We start from the raw sequence: 17508 nt of genomic DNA, 5'->3' as shown, positions 1-17508 counted from the left end.
TGGCAAAAGACTGACTGGTTTGCGCTCACCATTGGATGAAGCTAAAACTGTGCTCCGCGTCATTTATTTTGGCATGCATCGTTGAGGGCGACCTTGCCGCGTAGTAAAAGGGTGTAAATGGTTGTCAACGTCGAACTTTTAGATACCAAGATTCAAGGCTGGGCCTAATACGTTTGGAACGGATTTTTATGTCTCATAAACTTTTAATAGACAAAACAAAATCACCGTAAGTAAACATTTGACATTTATCTGACCGTTAAAGACTATCATATGGCAATTTGCAATGAATTACAGTCATCTAGCGATAGATTCACTGCTTACAATCATCATGTAAATTCTAATAGACTATCATATGGTAATTGACAATGAATTACAGTGATCTAGCGATAGAATCACTGCTTACAATCATCATGCAAATTCCAATAGACTATCATATGGCAATTTGCAATGAATTACAGTCATCTAGCGATAGAATCACTGCTTACAATTATCATGTTAATTCCAATAGACTATCATATGGTAATTGACAATGAATTACAGTCATCTAGCGATAGTATCACTGCTTACAATCATCATGTTAATTCCAATAGACTATCATATGGCAATTGACAATGAATTACAGTCATCTAGCGATAGAATCACTGCTTACAATCATCATGTTAATTCCAATAGACTATCATATGGCAATTGACAATGAATTACAGTCATCTAGCGATAGAATCACTGCTTACAATCATCATGTTAATTCCAATAGACTATCATATGGTAATTGACAATGAATTGAAGTGATCTAGCGATAGAATCACTGCTTACAATTATCATGTAAATTGCAATAGACTATCATATGGCAATTAACAATGAATTACAGTCATCTAGCGATAGATTCATTGCTTACAATCATCATGTTAATTCCAATAGACTATCATATGGCAATTGACAATGAATTACAGTCATCTAGCGATAGTATCACTGCTTACAATCATCATGTAAATTCCAATAGACTATCATATGGCAATTGACAACGAATTACAGTCATCTAGCGATAGAATCACTGCTTACAATCATCATGTTAATTCCAATAGACTATCATATGGCAATTGACAATGAATTACAGTCATCTAGCGATAGTATCAGTGCTTACAATCATCATGTTAATTCCAATAGACTATCATATGGCAATTGACAATGAATTACAGTCATCTAGCGATAGTATCACTGCTTACAATCATCATGTTAATTGCAATAGACTATCATATGGCAATTGCAATTGACAAAATTACCATGTAAATTCCAATAGACTATCATATGGCAATTGACAACGAATTACAGTCATCTAGCGATAGAATCACTGCTTACAATTATCATGTAAATTGCAATAGACTATCATATGGCAATTGCAATTGACAAAATTGCCATGTAAATTCCAATAGACTATCATATGGCAATTGACAACGAATTACAGTCATCTAGCGATAGATTCACTGCTTACAATTATCATGTAAATTGCAATAGACTATCATATGGCAATTGACAACGAATTACAGTCATCTAGCGATAGAATCACTGCTTACAATTATCATGTACATTGCAATAGACTATCATATGGCAATTGCAATTGACAAAATTACCATGTAAATTCCAATAGACTATCATATGGCAATTGACAACGAATTACAGTCATCTAGCGATAGAATCACTGCTTACAATTATCATGTAAATTGCAATAGACTATCATATGGCAATTGACAACGAATTACAGTGATCTAGCGATAGATTCACTGCTTACAATCATCATGTAAATTCTAATAGACTATCATATGGTAATTGACAATGAATTACAGTCATCTAGCGATAGTATCACTGCTTACAATCATCATGTTAATTCCAATAGACTATCATATGGCAATTAACAATGAATTACAGTCATCTAGCGATAGAATCACTGTTTACAATTATCATGTAAATTGCAATAGACTATCATATGGCAATTGACAACGAATTACAGTCATCTAGCGATAGAATCACTGCTTACAATTATCATGTAAATTGCAATAGACTATCATATGGCAATTGCAATTGACAAAATTACCATGTAAATTCCAATAGACTATCATATGGCAATTGACAACGAATTACAGTCATATAGCGATAGAATCACTGCTTACAATTATCATGTAAATTGCAATAGACTATCATATGGCAATTGACAACGAATTACAGTCATCCAGCGATAGAATCACTGCTTACAATCATCATGTAAATTCCAATAGACTATCATATGGCAATTGACAATGAATTACAGTAATCTAGCGATAGAATCACTGCTTATATAAGCTCATCTTGTTTTCTTTTTAAGTTACTCACTTGTTTTTACGAGTAATTTGTAGTATTGCAACATACAGCTATATGGCACCTAACAAGTTTAAGAAATGTGAAAAATATGAAGATCCAATTATCCCAAATTAGTTCCAATCGTGTTATAGATAGATAGATAGATAGATAGATAGATAGATAGATAGATAGATAGATAGATAGATAGATAGATAGATAGATAGATAGATAGATAGATAGATGGATGGATGGATAGCTAGGTAGGTTGGTTGGAACGTAGGCAGATAGATAGATAGATAGACAGACAGATAGATAGATAGATGGATGAAAGATCGAACCATAATGCGTCTGTCAGCTGGTTTACGATTGATTTAAAACGATCGGAAAGTCTCCTCGTTGCGCTTCAACGGTGGATTGCAAACAAATGACGTAACAAACAGAGTTTTCTCAGCAGATATTGATCATTGGAATAACGTAAGTAATTTACAATGCAAATCGCTACCAGGCACCTTTCACATTGAACGTACACACCGGCCGGGTCAGAAAACAATATGTTCCGCGTGTGTAAGAAACTTGTGTTGAGAATACAATATGTTGCACAGCCGATGTTTGTCTGCTCGCTTTTCTCGTTTACTTCGATGTTGCTGACAATTTGGGTTCATTATGAACTTAATACAAAAAACCCACACTTCACAGAGTCCAGGGATATGAACCATGCCATGGCCAATCAGGCTACGATACCCACATCAAGAAAAGGACAACATGAAATCGACATACTAGAGTCTCGTTTACGGAAACTTGAACAACAACATCAGCAGGTTTATTCTCATATCCTCTTGTCAAAAAGACAAAATATGACCGTGGAAGACGAAAATGCTCCAGTATCAAAAGAAACGGGATTACGTAAGTCATTGGGTGATGGAACGATATTACAGTGCAAGGAAATCAATGAAATCAAGCTTTATGGAAGACTTGGTATAGGATACAGCAAAGAAGTTCACCTTGGCCGCTTTAGAGGAGAAAAAGTTGCTGTTAAACATGTATCAAGTGTTGTTCGTGATGTTGTCAGTTGTCTCAAACGTGGCAAATATTGGAAAACCAATGACTGCTTCATATATCCAAACTATAAAATAATGAAGGAAATTCTCTTGGCTTTGCAATTAGATCATCCAAACCTCATCAAGGTAAGCTATAAAACTTTTATTTATTTATTTATTTATTTTTTTGTAGGGGGGAGTTGTAGTATGCACTGCGAAGTTAGCGTATCTGTGTGACCATGCTAATACATGAGACATGGTTTTGAACTATACGTAACAAAGTATTGATTGTCTGTGTCACCATCGATTTTTTCGGGGGAAGATGAAATGGACGCTAGACGTCTTTGACTATTTCGCATTAACTGAGAATGATATCCTTCACACTCAACTGAAAAGAAAAGTTTGAACACCTTGATGTCAGAACACTAGATAAATCTGGAATGATAAGACATCTAATTGCGCTTTTATTTCTCTTTTGAAACTTAGTTGAACGTCATGTTCAGAAAGACGAATAAAAAGCAGTAATAGTGTGCATTTTCAAACTCGAGACCATTCTGAATTCTTTTTTTACGACAGCTGTTGGGATTTTGCGTTCGGAGCGAAACAACCAGTAAATCGATTCACCAACAAGGCGTAATATCCATCGTAGAAGTTGGCAATCCCGTTTACTTGGAGCAAATGCGAGCCAACTGGGACTGGAAAAGACGTTTAAAGGTAGAAAATTGAAAAAACAAACAAGTTCGCTTCATACATTTTTTTGTTTGCTAGAATGAGCTCCATTGACGATTGTAAGGTATCTTTCAGGTTGTGAGAGATATCGCCAGCTTACTCGATTACTTGGAACATTCACCTTTGGGGTCGCTAATCATCAGTGATTGGAAATTGAAGCAGATGTATATGGTCGGTGACTCGATTCGACTGGGTGACCTTGATGACATTAGTGATATCGAACCAGACTGTCAAAATGGAAAAAGCTGCCGGATAGACACCAGAGGACGCAATTTCGGTAAGATCGTAAAGAATCTTATAAAAAGTGTGCATGGGTAAATTTGATGGGGGTACATTTTCTTAAAAACTTATCATATTTATTTATTTACTTTATTTATTTATAGACATGGATTGAAATTTAGATTGTCATCTTTGTGCATTTTTGTCTTAGTTCTTCAAGATAACCATTGTGGGATTGAAGGGATTTGATGAAGACTGTATGTGATCTCTAGCTCTAGATTTCATCAACTCTTGTCCTGAAGAGGGCAAAAAAAAAAAAACCCCGTTAGTGTTCGTTTATTGTTTATTGGTTGGTATAAAACATGATTGCGCCAATTCGAATAACGATAAGATGCCATGCTGTTCTCGTCGGCTTTTACTGTCGTATGCAGATAAGAAAGGACAGTGAAATTGATCTAAATGTTATCATACTTGTGTAATTGGTTTGTAAAGTTGTTTCAAAATTTACTACAGGATCAGTAACTTTACTTGAGTTGCGGCAAACTAAAGACGGATGATAGTGTTGTTTCACAGTAGGCTTCTGCTGTAATTGTTGATATAAAGCAATAAAGTAGACATTGATTAGTGTGTGTGTGTAGGGTAAAGATTTCCTGACTTTCTTTCCCCGTACATTTCAACAACTTTTTCACTTATTATTTCTGGCGTATGTACACCTCTTTTCCAGTAAATTCTGATTTTTTGCCAAACAACTTCTACAATGTAAAGGAAACAAGAGTCTAATGACAACAAGACTCTGACTTGGCTGTGATACAATGTAACGCAAAGCAGCATATAAGGAATGTAATATGAGTCTGTGTATGTGAATTGCACTTGAAAGTGTACTCCCTGGTGTGTGTTTATTATGGGTCCATAAAAGTTCTCTGATTTTCACCGTAGTTATAACAAGTCAGTGCAACTTCTGAGGCAAGGTTTGGAACAACTTTACAAACCAATTACACAAGTGTGGCAACATTTAGATCAATTTCACTGTCCATTCTTATCTTCATACCAGTGTAAATTTATTAATTTAGAGACAGATGCACTATGACATGTCTCCGATTTTTCGATTCACAGATATACAATGCATTGATGGAAAATGTTTAGGCTACAACGCTAAGTTCAACTTGAAGGTGTTTAACGAGATGATTCTCGACAAGCTACTTGAAGGACCTCCTAAAGAACTCGAAAGAGATGTTCTTGACCTCAAAGACAGCATAAATTCACTGCTTACAGATGCCAGACACATTTTTCACGAACTCGACAACATGAATGGTGGAAACAAAAGTAATAATAGTTTTAATTGGTATCGAAAATCGATGTTGGCAAACAGCTAGTTTTAAACTTGAAACCAGTGGTTTATTCTGCGTGTGATACAAGTACAAGTATTAATACTACTCATTAATTCAAGTATAATACTTATCACATCAAGACATGCACATGAAGGTCTTATAAGCCATGATTTTACTATAGCGTTGATGTTATGCATAATGTGATAAAATAGCAAGTAAACCACCTCAGCAACGGGTGTACCACTTCGTTTCGACCAGTTCACTCCATATATGCAATTGCTATCGCTCTTGCATATATCGTGAACTGTTCAAAATCTCGTGATATACCGTTGCTGGGCGCGGTTTATAACTGAAATAAATCACGTTTCTACCATGGTAACCTGACCCACAGAATAGTAAGTTTGACTAATTTTATTGATTTTCGTTCACCAGATTTTAAACAAAACTATACGGCCTTGAAATACCAAACAAACCTACTATATAGAAACACAAACGATGTGTGACATGATATGTGATCATATGAAGTACAGAACCTACAACTATGTATGTATGTATGTGTGTATGTATGTATGTATGTATGTATGTATGTATGTATGTATGTATGTATGTATGTATGCACGGTATGTAAGCTTATGTATGACCAGACAGAGTGACGGACGGACATAACAAATGCTAATGTCACAAGGTAGCTGCTGGTGCCATACATCGACTGCAAAGGGAACAGACAAGATGTACACTGAATCATTTAAGAATTCTAACAATCAATTCTTCATCCGCTCTCTCTTTGTTACATGAATTATTGTCAGCTATCTTCGTAAAAGTGACTGAGAAACCACATATGAGGCCGGGGAAACATGGAGTTAAAGGTCGAACACGAACACCTTCGCTGTTAGTTTTAGACGAAAGGAACAGAGTTTCCAGCAACCAGATGGTTCTCTCTATAGTTGGAGTGGTAATTTAAATATGTATTAATACTTATAAAAAGAATTACAGTGGCCAATTTGCATACAGTTCTACCATCTGCTGAATGTTGGATTGCAAATTGATGCTAATACATTTTTCTCATTTCCCTATTCGCTTAGGAAGCTGTTCGTTATCATGAGGAGGTGTGGGGTAACGAGAGAGGAAAGTCTGGAATGATATACTTAAAAGTCTATCCTAAATTTTGTTAGAGCGGTTTCGAGGATTACAACCTTTTCGTAGCATAGCCTATGGCTACTAGTTTTGTCCTCTCAGACGTACACATAATTCAAAGGACTGTGCGAGGAATCTGTCTGTGCATCACTGTGCATGGGAGCAACTACATTTACTCCACAGAAAAGAGATCATGATAAAATTTGATTTGATTTTATAAATAATTTACGTACTTTAACCTAAACCTAGTTGCGACGACTACTGTTATTGTGATGAATATATGTTTGTGTCAACTTCGGACACAAAACAATGATTAATGTAATTGTGTATCGTGGTATCAATTTTCTTATTACGTGATGACATTGAAAACAGGGAAAACAATGACAGAGTTCTTAAAATGGAGTTAAAAACTGAATTAGTGCTAATAAGAGATACGACACACTTGATTTTCACGATGGAATTCGGGAAATCGAGATAAAAACGGCATAAAAACTGGATTTGAAGAGGTCGAATATCGATATTTTTCAATTTTCATTGCTTTAAACCTCATGTTTCTAGCCCGATTTTCCGATTATGATAGCAAAAATCGATTGTTTTCTCGAGAGAAGATAATGTTGTCACCGGAAGAAACTGCTTTCACGAAACTAAACAGATTTTTATTGGACAAACCTTCGGTCTCATTTGTAATGAACTTGTATCTTTTCTTATCGCAACTCTTAATATTTACAAAAACAGTCAGTGTCTACATTACTGATAAAAAGAATTTGTCTTTGTGGATTGCCGATGACTCACCCTGTCATAAAAGATGACCACTCCCTATATGGGTATCGTGCGATGTACTGGTACCAGGGACAATGTGTTTATGTAAAAATATGGCATTAAGTATCAGCAAGATACGATTGTATTTCTGATAAAATGCCAACCATATGGAGCAGATAAAACAACTGCCATATGAAATTGTATTTTATAATTCAAATATGAATATTTAGAAAGTGTTAGGTTATTATGGCGAGGAGCGGGCCAGCAAATTCTGGAGAATTAAAAAACTTAAAAGCTTGTCATACTTTTATCGCACTGTATAGTTGGGGTCACTTTTTTTTCAAAAAATATGTACCTAATTAACAAGCTTTGTTTCAGTGCTCTGGGTCGTTTCATTGTAGTCTGTATTACTTTTCTTATCAAAATCTTGCCTTTGCAAGTCTACAGAGGCTTGTCTTTCCATAACTTTTGCCAGCAGAGTGGAAATATAAGGTTCCTGGCACAGTTTGGCTTTCTTTGGGAACAAGGTACATGAAAATTATAGCTAGATGTAAACAGAGACCTAACATATATGCATATGCCGATTCACTTTGTAACGATGAGCCGCTGTATTTTGATAAAACATACAGTTACAATGACGGTATCTACATGAAGGGTGTATTTTTGCCGCACGGATAAACTCCATTTGTACGTGCACTGTTTTTTGTCTGTTTCCTGACAAATATCTAAATAGACTGCTGGACACGAGGTCATATTTTTTAGTTCCACCCGCTGACCTTATTGCGACTTTAACAATATTAGCGAGGAGTCATGAGTCAGGGTAAGTCTATTGTTAGTAATAAAGTAGCCCATAGAATTACATGCATTAGAGTATGTCGTCTCCCGGCTGCTTTTTTCAGACCTGGTCAAATTCTTGACAATTTACAAACCAAAAAGTCGTATTTGTGTTGGTCACCTAACAAACTAATTACATTTTAGGAATAGAAAGGCCCAGTAACAGGCCAAAACAGACAAGTGTGTTCTAGCAAAGTTTTCGTTGGGCACGGAGAGTCCCATAACTATATTCCACTGTAATTTATGTGAGATTAAAGCACCAGTAGATATGCGAATGTCTAATGAACCGATCTCAAAATATCCTGATTTTTCCAAGAGTTTTCTTTGAATAAGACCCATTAAAGACTGAAAAAGTGTGTAACACTGTCATGAGTGTCGAAAGTGGCATGTAAATTCAAACGTTTACATCATTTTAGATTTCCGGTCATTTTCAAAAACTAATCATGTGACAGAAAAAAATAGAGATTACATTAACAAAATGTTGGCCATTGTATGTTGTGCATTCAAAGAAATGGCATCATGCTTGTTTCCTGTATGATCACGATCTGTATATGTGCCGCTGGAAATACTGCATTTTTGTACTTTTCCGTGGCGACGCCATTTTTCGAGTGCGGCACCCGTTTATTATTTAACCTGTTAAAACGCGTAGGCATGTTCCAAATCAGTGAGCAGTGATACTTCTATACATGTCCTTCAGGTAGCACATTTACACGAACCAACTTTTTTGTTTGAAAATAAATTCATGAAAATAATGCATAAAAAAGCTATTTGGGATTTAATGTGACGTTGACAGAAATGTGTATCTTGCAAACACTAAAAAGCCAAGTACATTGAAAGTATCTGGCCCTGACAACATTATTTTTTTAACTGTGACACACTATTAATCACTCTAGCGGTCGCAAGTACTAAATGGTTTGATGGTTGTTATCTTTTAATAGTGGGAATAACGTACTCATTCAAATCAAACATTTTATGCTTTCCATCATGTACATATTTGATGATTTGCGTTTAAAAATAAAAAAATTGTAAACAGTTAAAAACGTAAAAATGGACACCGGCGCTGAACTCTTTTTGGCACCTCAAAGCCCTGGAAGCTCTATAATGATTATATGTATTTTCTTGAATAGTTATTCAGAAGGTTAACTCTAGAAAGGAATCAAATTATTATTATTATTATTATTATTATTATTATTATTATTATTATCCTTTATTAATCCAATATAAAAATGGAAATGCGTTGTGGTGTACACATCCTTAAAACAAATATTTCATAACTTATGTCATACTTGTGACTTTCAATTTTATTACCCAATAGGAGCAAAAACAACAGCATTAAAAACCCAGACTACTCTTATTCCCTGTAGTTTGACGGCAAAAACCGTACGCGTCTTGCTGTCAAAACAACAAACCCTGGCAAAACCTCGAGCTACTGTATTGTAGCTTTCCATAAAGGTGCGAGATAGCTGGTAAATTTTGAGATATTCAGGATCCACTTTTAGCTACTTTGGTTATTCAAGCTATTAAGGGGTGTTCAGAATTTACTTCCAGGGAGGCCTGGAGAATTTTCAGGGGGGAGGGCCACCCATTTTCCCCTAGAAAAATTAGGAGGGGCAGACAAAAATACGACGATCTCTTAGGGGGGCTAAGGAAAAAACACGTCAATTAAATGTTTGCCCAGAAGTCCTGATCTATAAAATTATGCATGGCTGTAAAAAATATCTGTTGAAAGATTTACAAATTTGCTAGCTCCTACGTGGAAAAAGGGTTGATTTTCAGATAATTCTGTATGTGCATCCAGAAGATCATGTGCATCAATACTATGGTGCCAGATTGTTGAAATATTGACCATAGCATCCTGTGTACATAAGAAATTTACTGTAGTTCAAGAAGTGATCTCAGTGTGTATGAATCAAGGAAAATTGTGGCTCGGCTTACACATTGTGTAATGATACTAATACTTTAGAATCCCGTTTGTATGATCAAGGATTTCTTAACATGTTTTGTTTCGTGTAATCTGAAAACGCGTGCATCATGACTATTTTAAAGTTTGTAAAAAAATGTGAAATACACATGCTCTGTCAACTTTGAAAAAAAATGTACTGCTGAAAAACTGTACTTTGACGTATCCAGGGTTATCTGCATTTATGAACATTGAATTGTGAATGGAACTACCATAAATATAGCATATACACTTTGTGAATTCATGTTATGATAAGGTGTTCTGTTCAACAAAGGCTCTGAAATATTCCTCAGGATTGTTGCTTTCAGTGGCAGCCACTTTGTTTTATGGCAACCAAATTTGAAAAAAGAGAAAAGAAAACGCTAGTTGGGTTTCCCAATTTTCACCGTGAGTCTTCAAGTCATTCAGCATCATCAGATGAATAGGTACGCTGGACTTGTGCATGTAACACTCACTTTCCATAAATATCTGGAGACCTGCAAATTGTGTACCATTAAACTTCAAAACTAGATATCACTTTGCAAATTATGTGCTCCGACAATTTCTAACTAAATTATGTGCTTGTCTTTGTGTGTATCTTGTGTATCAGTGAGAAAACGTACATTGTAGTCATGTTTATTTACAAAAAAATGCACCGTTAAAAGTACAGAGAGGATTTGCATGGTACCCAAGAATGAAATATAAAATGACTTGTTTTGCCTTGCAATGAGATAAATAATTCTAGGTTTGATGCAAATAGCGATTTTTCTTGGCATATGGTAGAACACTCCCTTGGTATAGAGTTCTTGTATAGAGCATTGAAATCCGTTGGCGCACAACGACTAAACGTTAACCACAGGGGACCCAAACAACAACAACACAACAACAACAACAACAACAACAACAACCATGCATACTTCCGTATCCCCTGTGCGTTAACCAGTGGCACCAAAGCAGCGTCATTGATTTTAGGGAGCTTTCATTTACTATGAGGATGGCCGGAGGATTTGGGGAGGGGTCATATTCTGACAAACTGTCGGGGTTGGGGGGGGGGGGGTTAAATTTGCAAATTTTACAGTTTTAAAGAGAACATAAAGTGTTCTAATGCACCGGTGAGAAAAGGACAGGAAAGTGTCTCATGCAATGAGATCTAGAACTGCCGACAACTGAAGGAAATTTTGAACTTTTCGTACAGCTCAGAACTTTACTTTCACTAATTTCACTTCAAGTTATCAGCAGTTTGCCTTAAGAACCATATGCATTAAGGAAGTGCTATATGATATAGTTGAGTGGAAAATGCATGGCATTTTGCATTTATTTCCTAGTGTCAAGTATAACTGAAAATTCCACTTCTTGACAGAGCCTGTAATGTGTAAACCATGTTTGAATTGTCTCTGAAGTGTAAATGTAAACAAAATAAATGTCGGCTATGCATACGTATTAAATTTGTATTAATAAACAAGACAATTTGGCTTTTGCACACAGCTGTAGTTGATAAAGAAAAGAAAATACACCTTAGTTTGTCTTATAATCTCATCTAACAGTGTTAGTTTGATTGCTTGATGTCTCCTCGACAGAAAGTCCATCAAATAACTCAGAATCGGGTAATCGAATGCGCGACGTATCTGTATCAAAATTGAAAGATTTTCAAGGCTATGGTAAAATTGAGGATGTGGAGGGTTATGTTCAACATATTTGGAAAAGGGGGAGCGTAATATTTGGGGGAAAAGGGAATTATGAGGACGACATTCAAATTTGGATATGCTTCGATTTCCCCTTGCCTAGACCCTATAAGCTTACGTCGCTTGCGCTTACGGTCTCGGCCCGCTCTTCATAATTAATGAAAGCTCGTTTACACAAACAATTTCTCTTACCATGCCATCGCACAGTAGGAAAGAGTAAGTGCAAGGCAATATACTCCTGAACATGTGATGTGTACCGCGGTTTTTAAATATCTTTCCTCCTCATGTGAAAATGTTGATCAAATCATTAAGATATTCACAGTAAAATCTGACTACTCCCCCCACCGTTTTTGACGACTGCACAACTTTCACCCGAAATAGGCTAACCACTCGAAAATGTAGAGTTTTGACCTAAGTTTTTGGCCAAAAGTGTAGACTTTCAACATCCCCACTCTTTGCCAGGGATTTGTTGGGTTTGTGCAATGTTGTTTGAATATTGTCCAGACCATCTATTTTTGTCACCGTTGTCACGACTGATTGCCTCTCCCCCCTCTCCTGAGGTTGGTTTCGGCCATGACCGCGTACCATAACACGTCACGCACTATACGCTGTACTGTACACCTACGTCGCGATAATACACACTCAGGTGTACACACTTACTTGTACCGGTGCAACCTTTGTACGTCATGTCTCACACTCGGAGACGAATACCTGAAGCAGCTTGGTTTGAGTGCGAGACGGGATGGCTCCCTGGAGACCTTTCAGAAGAAGACCTGTTCGCTTAATTTCTATTGCAATAGTAGCTCTAGTTTTCATACCTTACTTAGGAATAGTGAGCTTGCTAAGTGAGAACTCAACCGGAACCGACACTGCTGTGAAATCAGAGTTATGGCGAGAGGTTGGCTTCAGCAGCGTGGACTTTACGCAGGTGGACAGAGCACTGGAATCAGTCGTTACAAACGTGACAAAAATGAGACACGAGCTTTCTTTGCTGGGAGAAGAAATTTTAACACTTAAAAAACGAACTATATTCCACCAAGATAAGTCTAAATTTACAAGCATGGGAGATGTGAATTCTTCTCATACACGTAGTGTTGCATCCAATTTCGAAGTTCCGAGTCGATACGGTGCTGGCAACGCAGCAGAAACAAGTGTCCACCATCAGAAACAGCCGAACTCTACAAACTCTCAACCATTGCAGTCAGGTAAAGAGTTGTTTGGTTGTTCTATAATCGACAGAATCGCAATATCCAGGAAACTTGGTACCGGGACGAGCAAGGAAGTCCATCTCGGCGAATATAAGGGCCAAATGGTGGCTATCAAACGAGTTACTCCGAACGTAGAAGATGTAAAGGCCTGTCTCCGGCGTAAAAAATTTTGGAAAGAAAGCGATTGTTATTTGTATGCAAACTATAAGATTGTCAAAGAGATTCTACTGAGTCAACAACTTCATCATCAAAACATTTTAAAGGTAAACATTAACTCACTATTTTTTTTTGTAATTCGATTATATGTATAGTTCTTCAGTTCAGTGAAACTGCACTATAGTATACTGTACATATTGCATGCAGCCTATCTGGGCCAGATATCAGGTTCGTAGTGGCATATATGTAGACTGTTAGTAGCCCCTGAGGTAGAAACGGTAGCCCGTATGGATATAAACATCCATGGTCACACCGACACGGCTTATATTACGGGCAGCTATAGTTTGGCCATGATACTAGTGTAAACAACTGAATGTCGGGCCATCGCGTAACCTTGAATTTTGTGGAAAGGGTTTTTCACTTGGGTCTGTCACGGCCACAGGCCTGCTGTTTACTGGGTAGTTTGTAACACAGGCGCTTTTTAGCTGGTAGTCTGCCAAGTAGATCGATTTTCGGATCGATCTATTGATCCCGTAGTCGATATGCCCGCCACTGCATTTAGGTTGCAGTGGCGGGCATATCGACTACGGGATCAATAGATCGATCCGAAAATCGATCTACTTAGCAGACTACCCAGCTAAGGAGCGCCTGTGGGTTTGTAAAGTGTCACTGAAGTGTGGTTTATGCTACGTTTCGACGTTCTCACCCGTAGCCTGTATATAAGGTCACGGTGGTTTATGGACTGTCTAGATTTACGCATGCCATGGATGCTATTTTTGTACATCCATGCGCATACATACATAGACAGTCTTTCTCGACTGTCTATGATTTACGCGCCAAAAATGGTGTCGTACCCACCGCACCCCCTTCGTTTCCATCTTGACAAAAATAGACCTTTCACCACTTCGTTTGAAATTGAACGACGTTGAACTGTTACAAAGGGGTGGGTCAAAGGAATTACCCCCTGCAGGGGGTCAGGGTGAGGGAAAGTTTACCAAGCTTGGTGGAGAGTGTTACGTACAGCAGCTGCTGGTTAATTGAGACATTGACAACAATGTTTTATGCAATGTTGACATGTAAATTGTTCCTGCTATACAGCACTTGTGTGATTATGCAATATTTAGAAAGATTTTACAAGAATCTTGGGAGACCTCAGGGACAATAATGCCCCGGGAATAATGCATATTTACAACTTTTAAAAAGTTCATTTTTACTGATTTTAAAGGGAGGGTGTCATCAGAACTGCATTTGTGCAACTTTCTTGTTTACAAACAATGTATTTCATGCAAGATATCTAGATGCATCATGCAAACATTGCTGAAACATTGAAATTTTATGATATTCCATTGTTATCAAACATGTTAAGTTTAAACTTTTATCAATCACCAAATGTATCCTAGATACAGTGTTTAAATCAGTCTCCCTGGCAACCTTTGAGGTCAGTTCCTATGATGGCCCCCCATTCCCCCTTTAATAACATGTTTTCACTTTATCTTGCGTTTCACAAAAGCTGTTACTTGTCATGAGAAAGACGTGCTAAACTGTATACATTCAGTATGTCCCATCATCAGTCTGACACTTATAACTTGTGCACCAGGACAAAACAATAGCAGCAAACAAAAAAGAAAAATCTACCACAACTTGTGCAATTGAATCATTTTTAAGAACAGAGTAAAATATGCACTGGTACAATACTTGTTCACAAATACATAATGTCAGTATCAGTTTCACAGAACACAGAAACAAATATTGTCTGGATTTCACCTTACTCTGCTGATAAATATATGCAATTAGTCTTTATTTTGTGTGTCATACACAATTTGCTATTCTAGAGTGCCGAAAGTGTATACTAGTAGTTCATTGTTGAAATCACAGTCCGTCTATCCACATAGAGGGGCTGTGTTGAAATCAGGGCAATTTTAACTTCATTACTGTATCCGTACCCAGTATATGGTACATACCATGGAATCTTGTTTATACCCCCATGGGTATCAGGTATACACTGACTTTGTTGAGAAATTGAACATTTGGCTGGCAGTAGAGAAGTTGTATAATGCACAAAACAACGTCTGTAAAATAACAAAGGCATGTATATGTATATTGCTCTAGATCTTACATAACAACAAAGTGTCCTTATTGCAATAACAATGTGCTGTTCAAACACGAAGGATCAAGAATGCTGGTGCTAGTGCAGTGTACAAAAGCTTCAGTGGCCATTGTAGTCTGAGTGTCACTTGCATGGCCGATGATGTCATGGAGGCCAACCAGCACCATGAGGACATACCTGTAAAGTGTTGCTTTATGTGGAAACAACCAATCTGCTTGTGTTCAGCATATTCAAGGAATGTGAACATTTACATGGGTTATACCGTTATATACGCATACAATGGCCAAGTTAAAAGTCCACTATGAACATAGTTGAACCATGGCGGTAGTACTTTTGATATGTCCATGGTTGAACAGTGTTATTATATAAACTGGGTAGATTGCTTCCATCTCATCTCACTAACATTTTGGTGGAAACAAGTTGTTGCTGGATTGCTGTGAAATCTGGTATGCAGATGTTCATATTTAAATTATTATGACATTGGCAATATTGTGGCTTTTGAATATTTTGGCTTCTTTTTTGTAAAAAAATCCTTGTTGGGGAACAACTACCATTACTGCTTTAATATTTGGTATAAATAGTCTTTTGAATAGTTTTACAGAGAATAGTCTTTTGAATAGTTTTACAGAGATTCATGTCGGTTATATAGTGATATTTTTGCTTGATTTTTTTACTTGCCAGAACAATACCATGCAATCTTTGGGAAGGTGTTTTGGATTTTTGTTATTAGGCCATATTGTTTTTGAAAATTTAACTAATTCTATCCTTGGCGATGAATTTGATTCTAGCGCTTAACAAACGTGTACTTGTGGTGGCTATATTTGAGATGCAACTCAAAAGTCATTTAGCTGTTAGAATCTAACTTGTGCATTCCCTTGTGCCAATGTTTGAAATATGTTCTGTTGTCAGTAAGCACTGTTACAAAAGTTGCATATAATTTCAAATCATCTTATCGAAAAAAATGTAAACTTTTAGATATAGCTAATGGGGCTGTAACTAACAGTTAAACACCTTTTCAAAGCAATGTTTCTCATCAAAGAGGACATGAGAACCCCTTCATATTTTCAAAAAGCAGAGAATCTTTAACAGCAATAGTTTACTCAAATGATGGAGGAGAATATCTTTCTGGTATAAACCTCAATTTTGATATTATTAATGATGAAAATTAATGCCAGTCACAAACTTGATACTACTTTATGAAATTTAATATCTCATTTGAAACGGGAATCAGGATCTAGTAAATGTAGAAAAAATGACAATTATGTTTGTCATTGGCTATTCTCATTTTGCAATGTCATGGAGTGAAAGGCAGACATTCAAAAGGGATTAAATTTAAAATTGTGTGTTTACAACTGTAATGACTCTTGATACAATAATTTTTTTGTGAAACAAAATTACTGTTAATTGCTTTATACAGTACAATTGAGCCAGAGTGTTCTTGTGAAATGCTGAAAGAGGGAGAAAAAAAAAAGCCTGGAATGGATGATTTGCTTAAATTCACACTTCTTTGTAGTGTTACTGCTTGCTAAGGAGGTCTTTTGACCTCCATCAGGTCATGTTAAATGGTGAATACTCTACCAGTATTGAAGTTCTTCAGTAAACCATGGTTTTATGTAGTGATTAAATGAGCCAAAAAAATCTCACAGGCTTTGAGCATTAATGTCCAGACAAAATTTTTAATGTATTGAACTCAAATATTTGAGTATTACAATTGTGGTTTAGTGGAAGACAGGAGTAGTGCATTAATACAAATGTTGTCAGTAGCTGCTTTGGCAATTTCTGTTCACAAGTTAAAGTGTAAATTTACATTGACATGACTTGAAACCATGCTTTGTGGACCTTGCACAAAGGCTAAAGTACGTGTCAGTGCTTTGATTGTGTCCTCTGAATATCTAGTAAAGTACCATATAAATCAATGAATGACTAATGTTAATTTATATCTTAACTACCAGTATCTTAGTTGTTTTCAAGTCTCCAGCGTGTACAGTTTATTTTTGAATAACAAAGCTTTAGGAGTTCCTTTTATGAGAAAACGTCACAAGTGA

The 17508-nt window shown here is 36.5% G+C and overlaps 2 protein-coding genes across 4 annotated transcripts in view; both read left to right on the top strand.

The window, feature by feature from the left end:
- The first annotated feature begins 68 nt into the window (after nt 1–68).
- Nucleotides 69–6028, top strand: LOC139147078 (extracellular tyrosine-protein kinase PKDCC-like). 3 transcript variants are annotated; one of them, XM_070717935.1, is made up of 5 exons: nt 69–226; nt 3028–3515; nt 3945–4082; nt 4173–4374; nt 5430–6028. In XM_070717935.1, the coding sequence occupies exons 2-5, from the start codon at nt 3039–3041 to the stop codon at nt 5687–5689; spliced, it is 1077 nt and encodes a 358-aa protein (XP_070574036.1). In that variant the 5' UTR covers nt 69–226; nt 3028–3038; the 3' UTR covers nt 5690–6028. The 3 variants fall into 3 exon arrangements, with proteins under 3 accessions (XP_070574036.1, XP_070574035.1, XP_070574034.1); XM_070717933.1 differs by lacking the exon at nt 69–226 and having other exon boundaries at nt 2672–3515; XM_070717934.1 differs by lacking the exons at nt 69–226; nt 3945–4082 and having other exon boundaries at nt 2667–3515.
- A 6580-nt stretch (nt 6029–12608) lies between these two features.
- The window catches only part of LOC139147076 (extracellular tyrosine-protein kinase PKDCC-like), a 32805-nt gene continuing 27905 nt past the window's right edge, over nt 12609–17508 (top strand). The window contains exon 1 of the mRNA XM_070717932.1: nt 12609–13463. Coding sequence (XP_070574033.1) covers nt 12735–13463 — 729 coding nt within the window. The 5' untranslated portion in view covers nt 12609–12734. The remainder of the gene's footprint in view (nt 13464–17508) is intronic.

The sequence above is a fragment of the Ptychodera flava genome, chromosome 13 (genome assembly GCF_041260155.1).
Source record: "Ptychodera flava strain L36383 chromosome 13, AS_Pfla_20210202, whole genome shotgun sequence".
NCBI classification, from domain to species: domain Eukaryota; kingdom Metazoa; phylum Hemichordata; class Enteropneusta; family Ptychoderidae; genus Ptychodera; species Ptychodera flava.
Note: the sequence above shows the minus strand (reverse complement) of the source record. Positions and strands in the feature narration are given on the sequence as shown.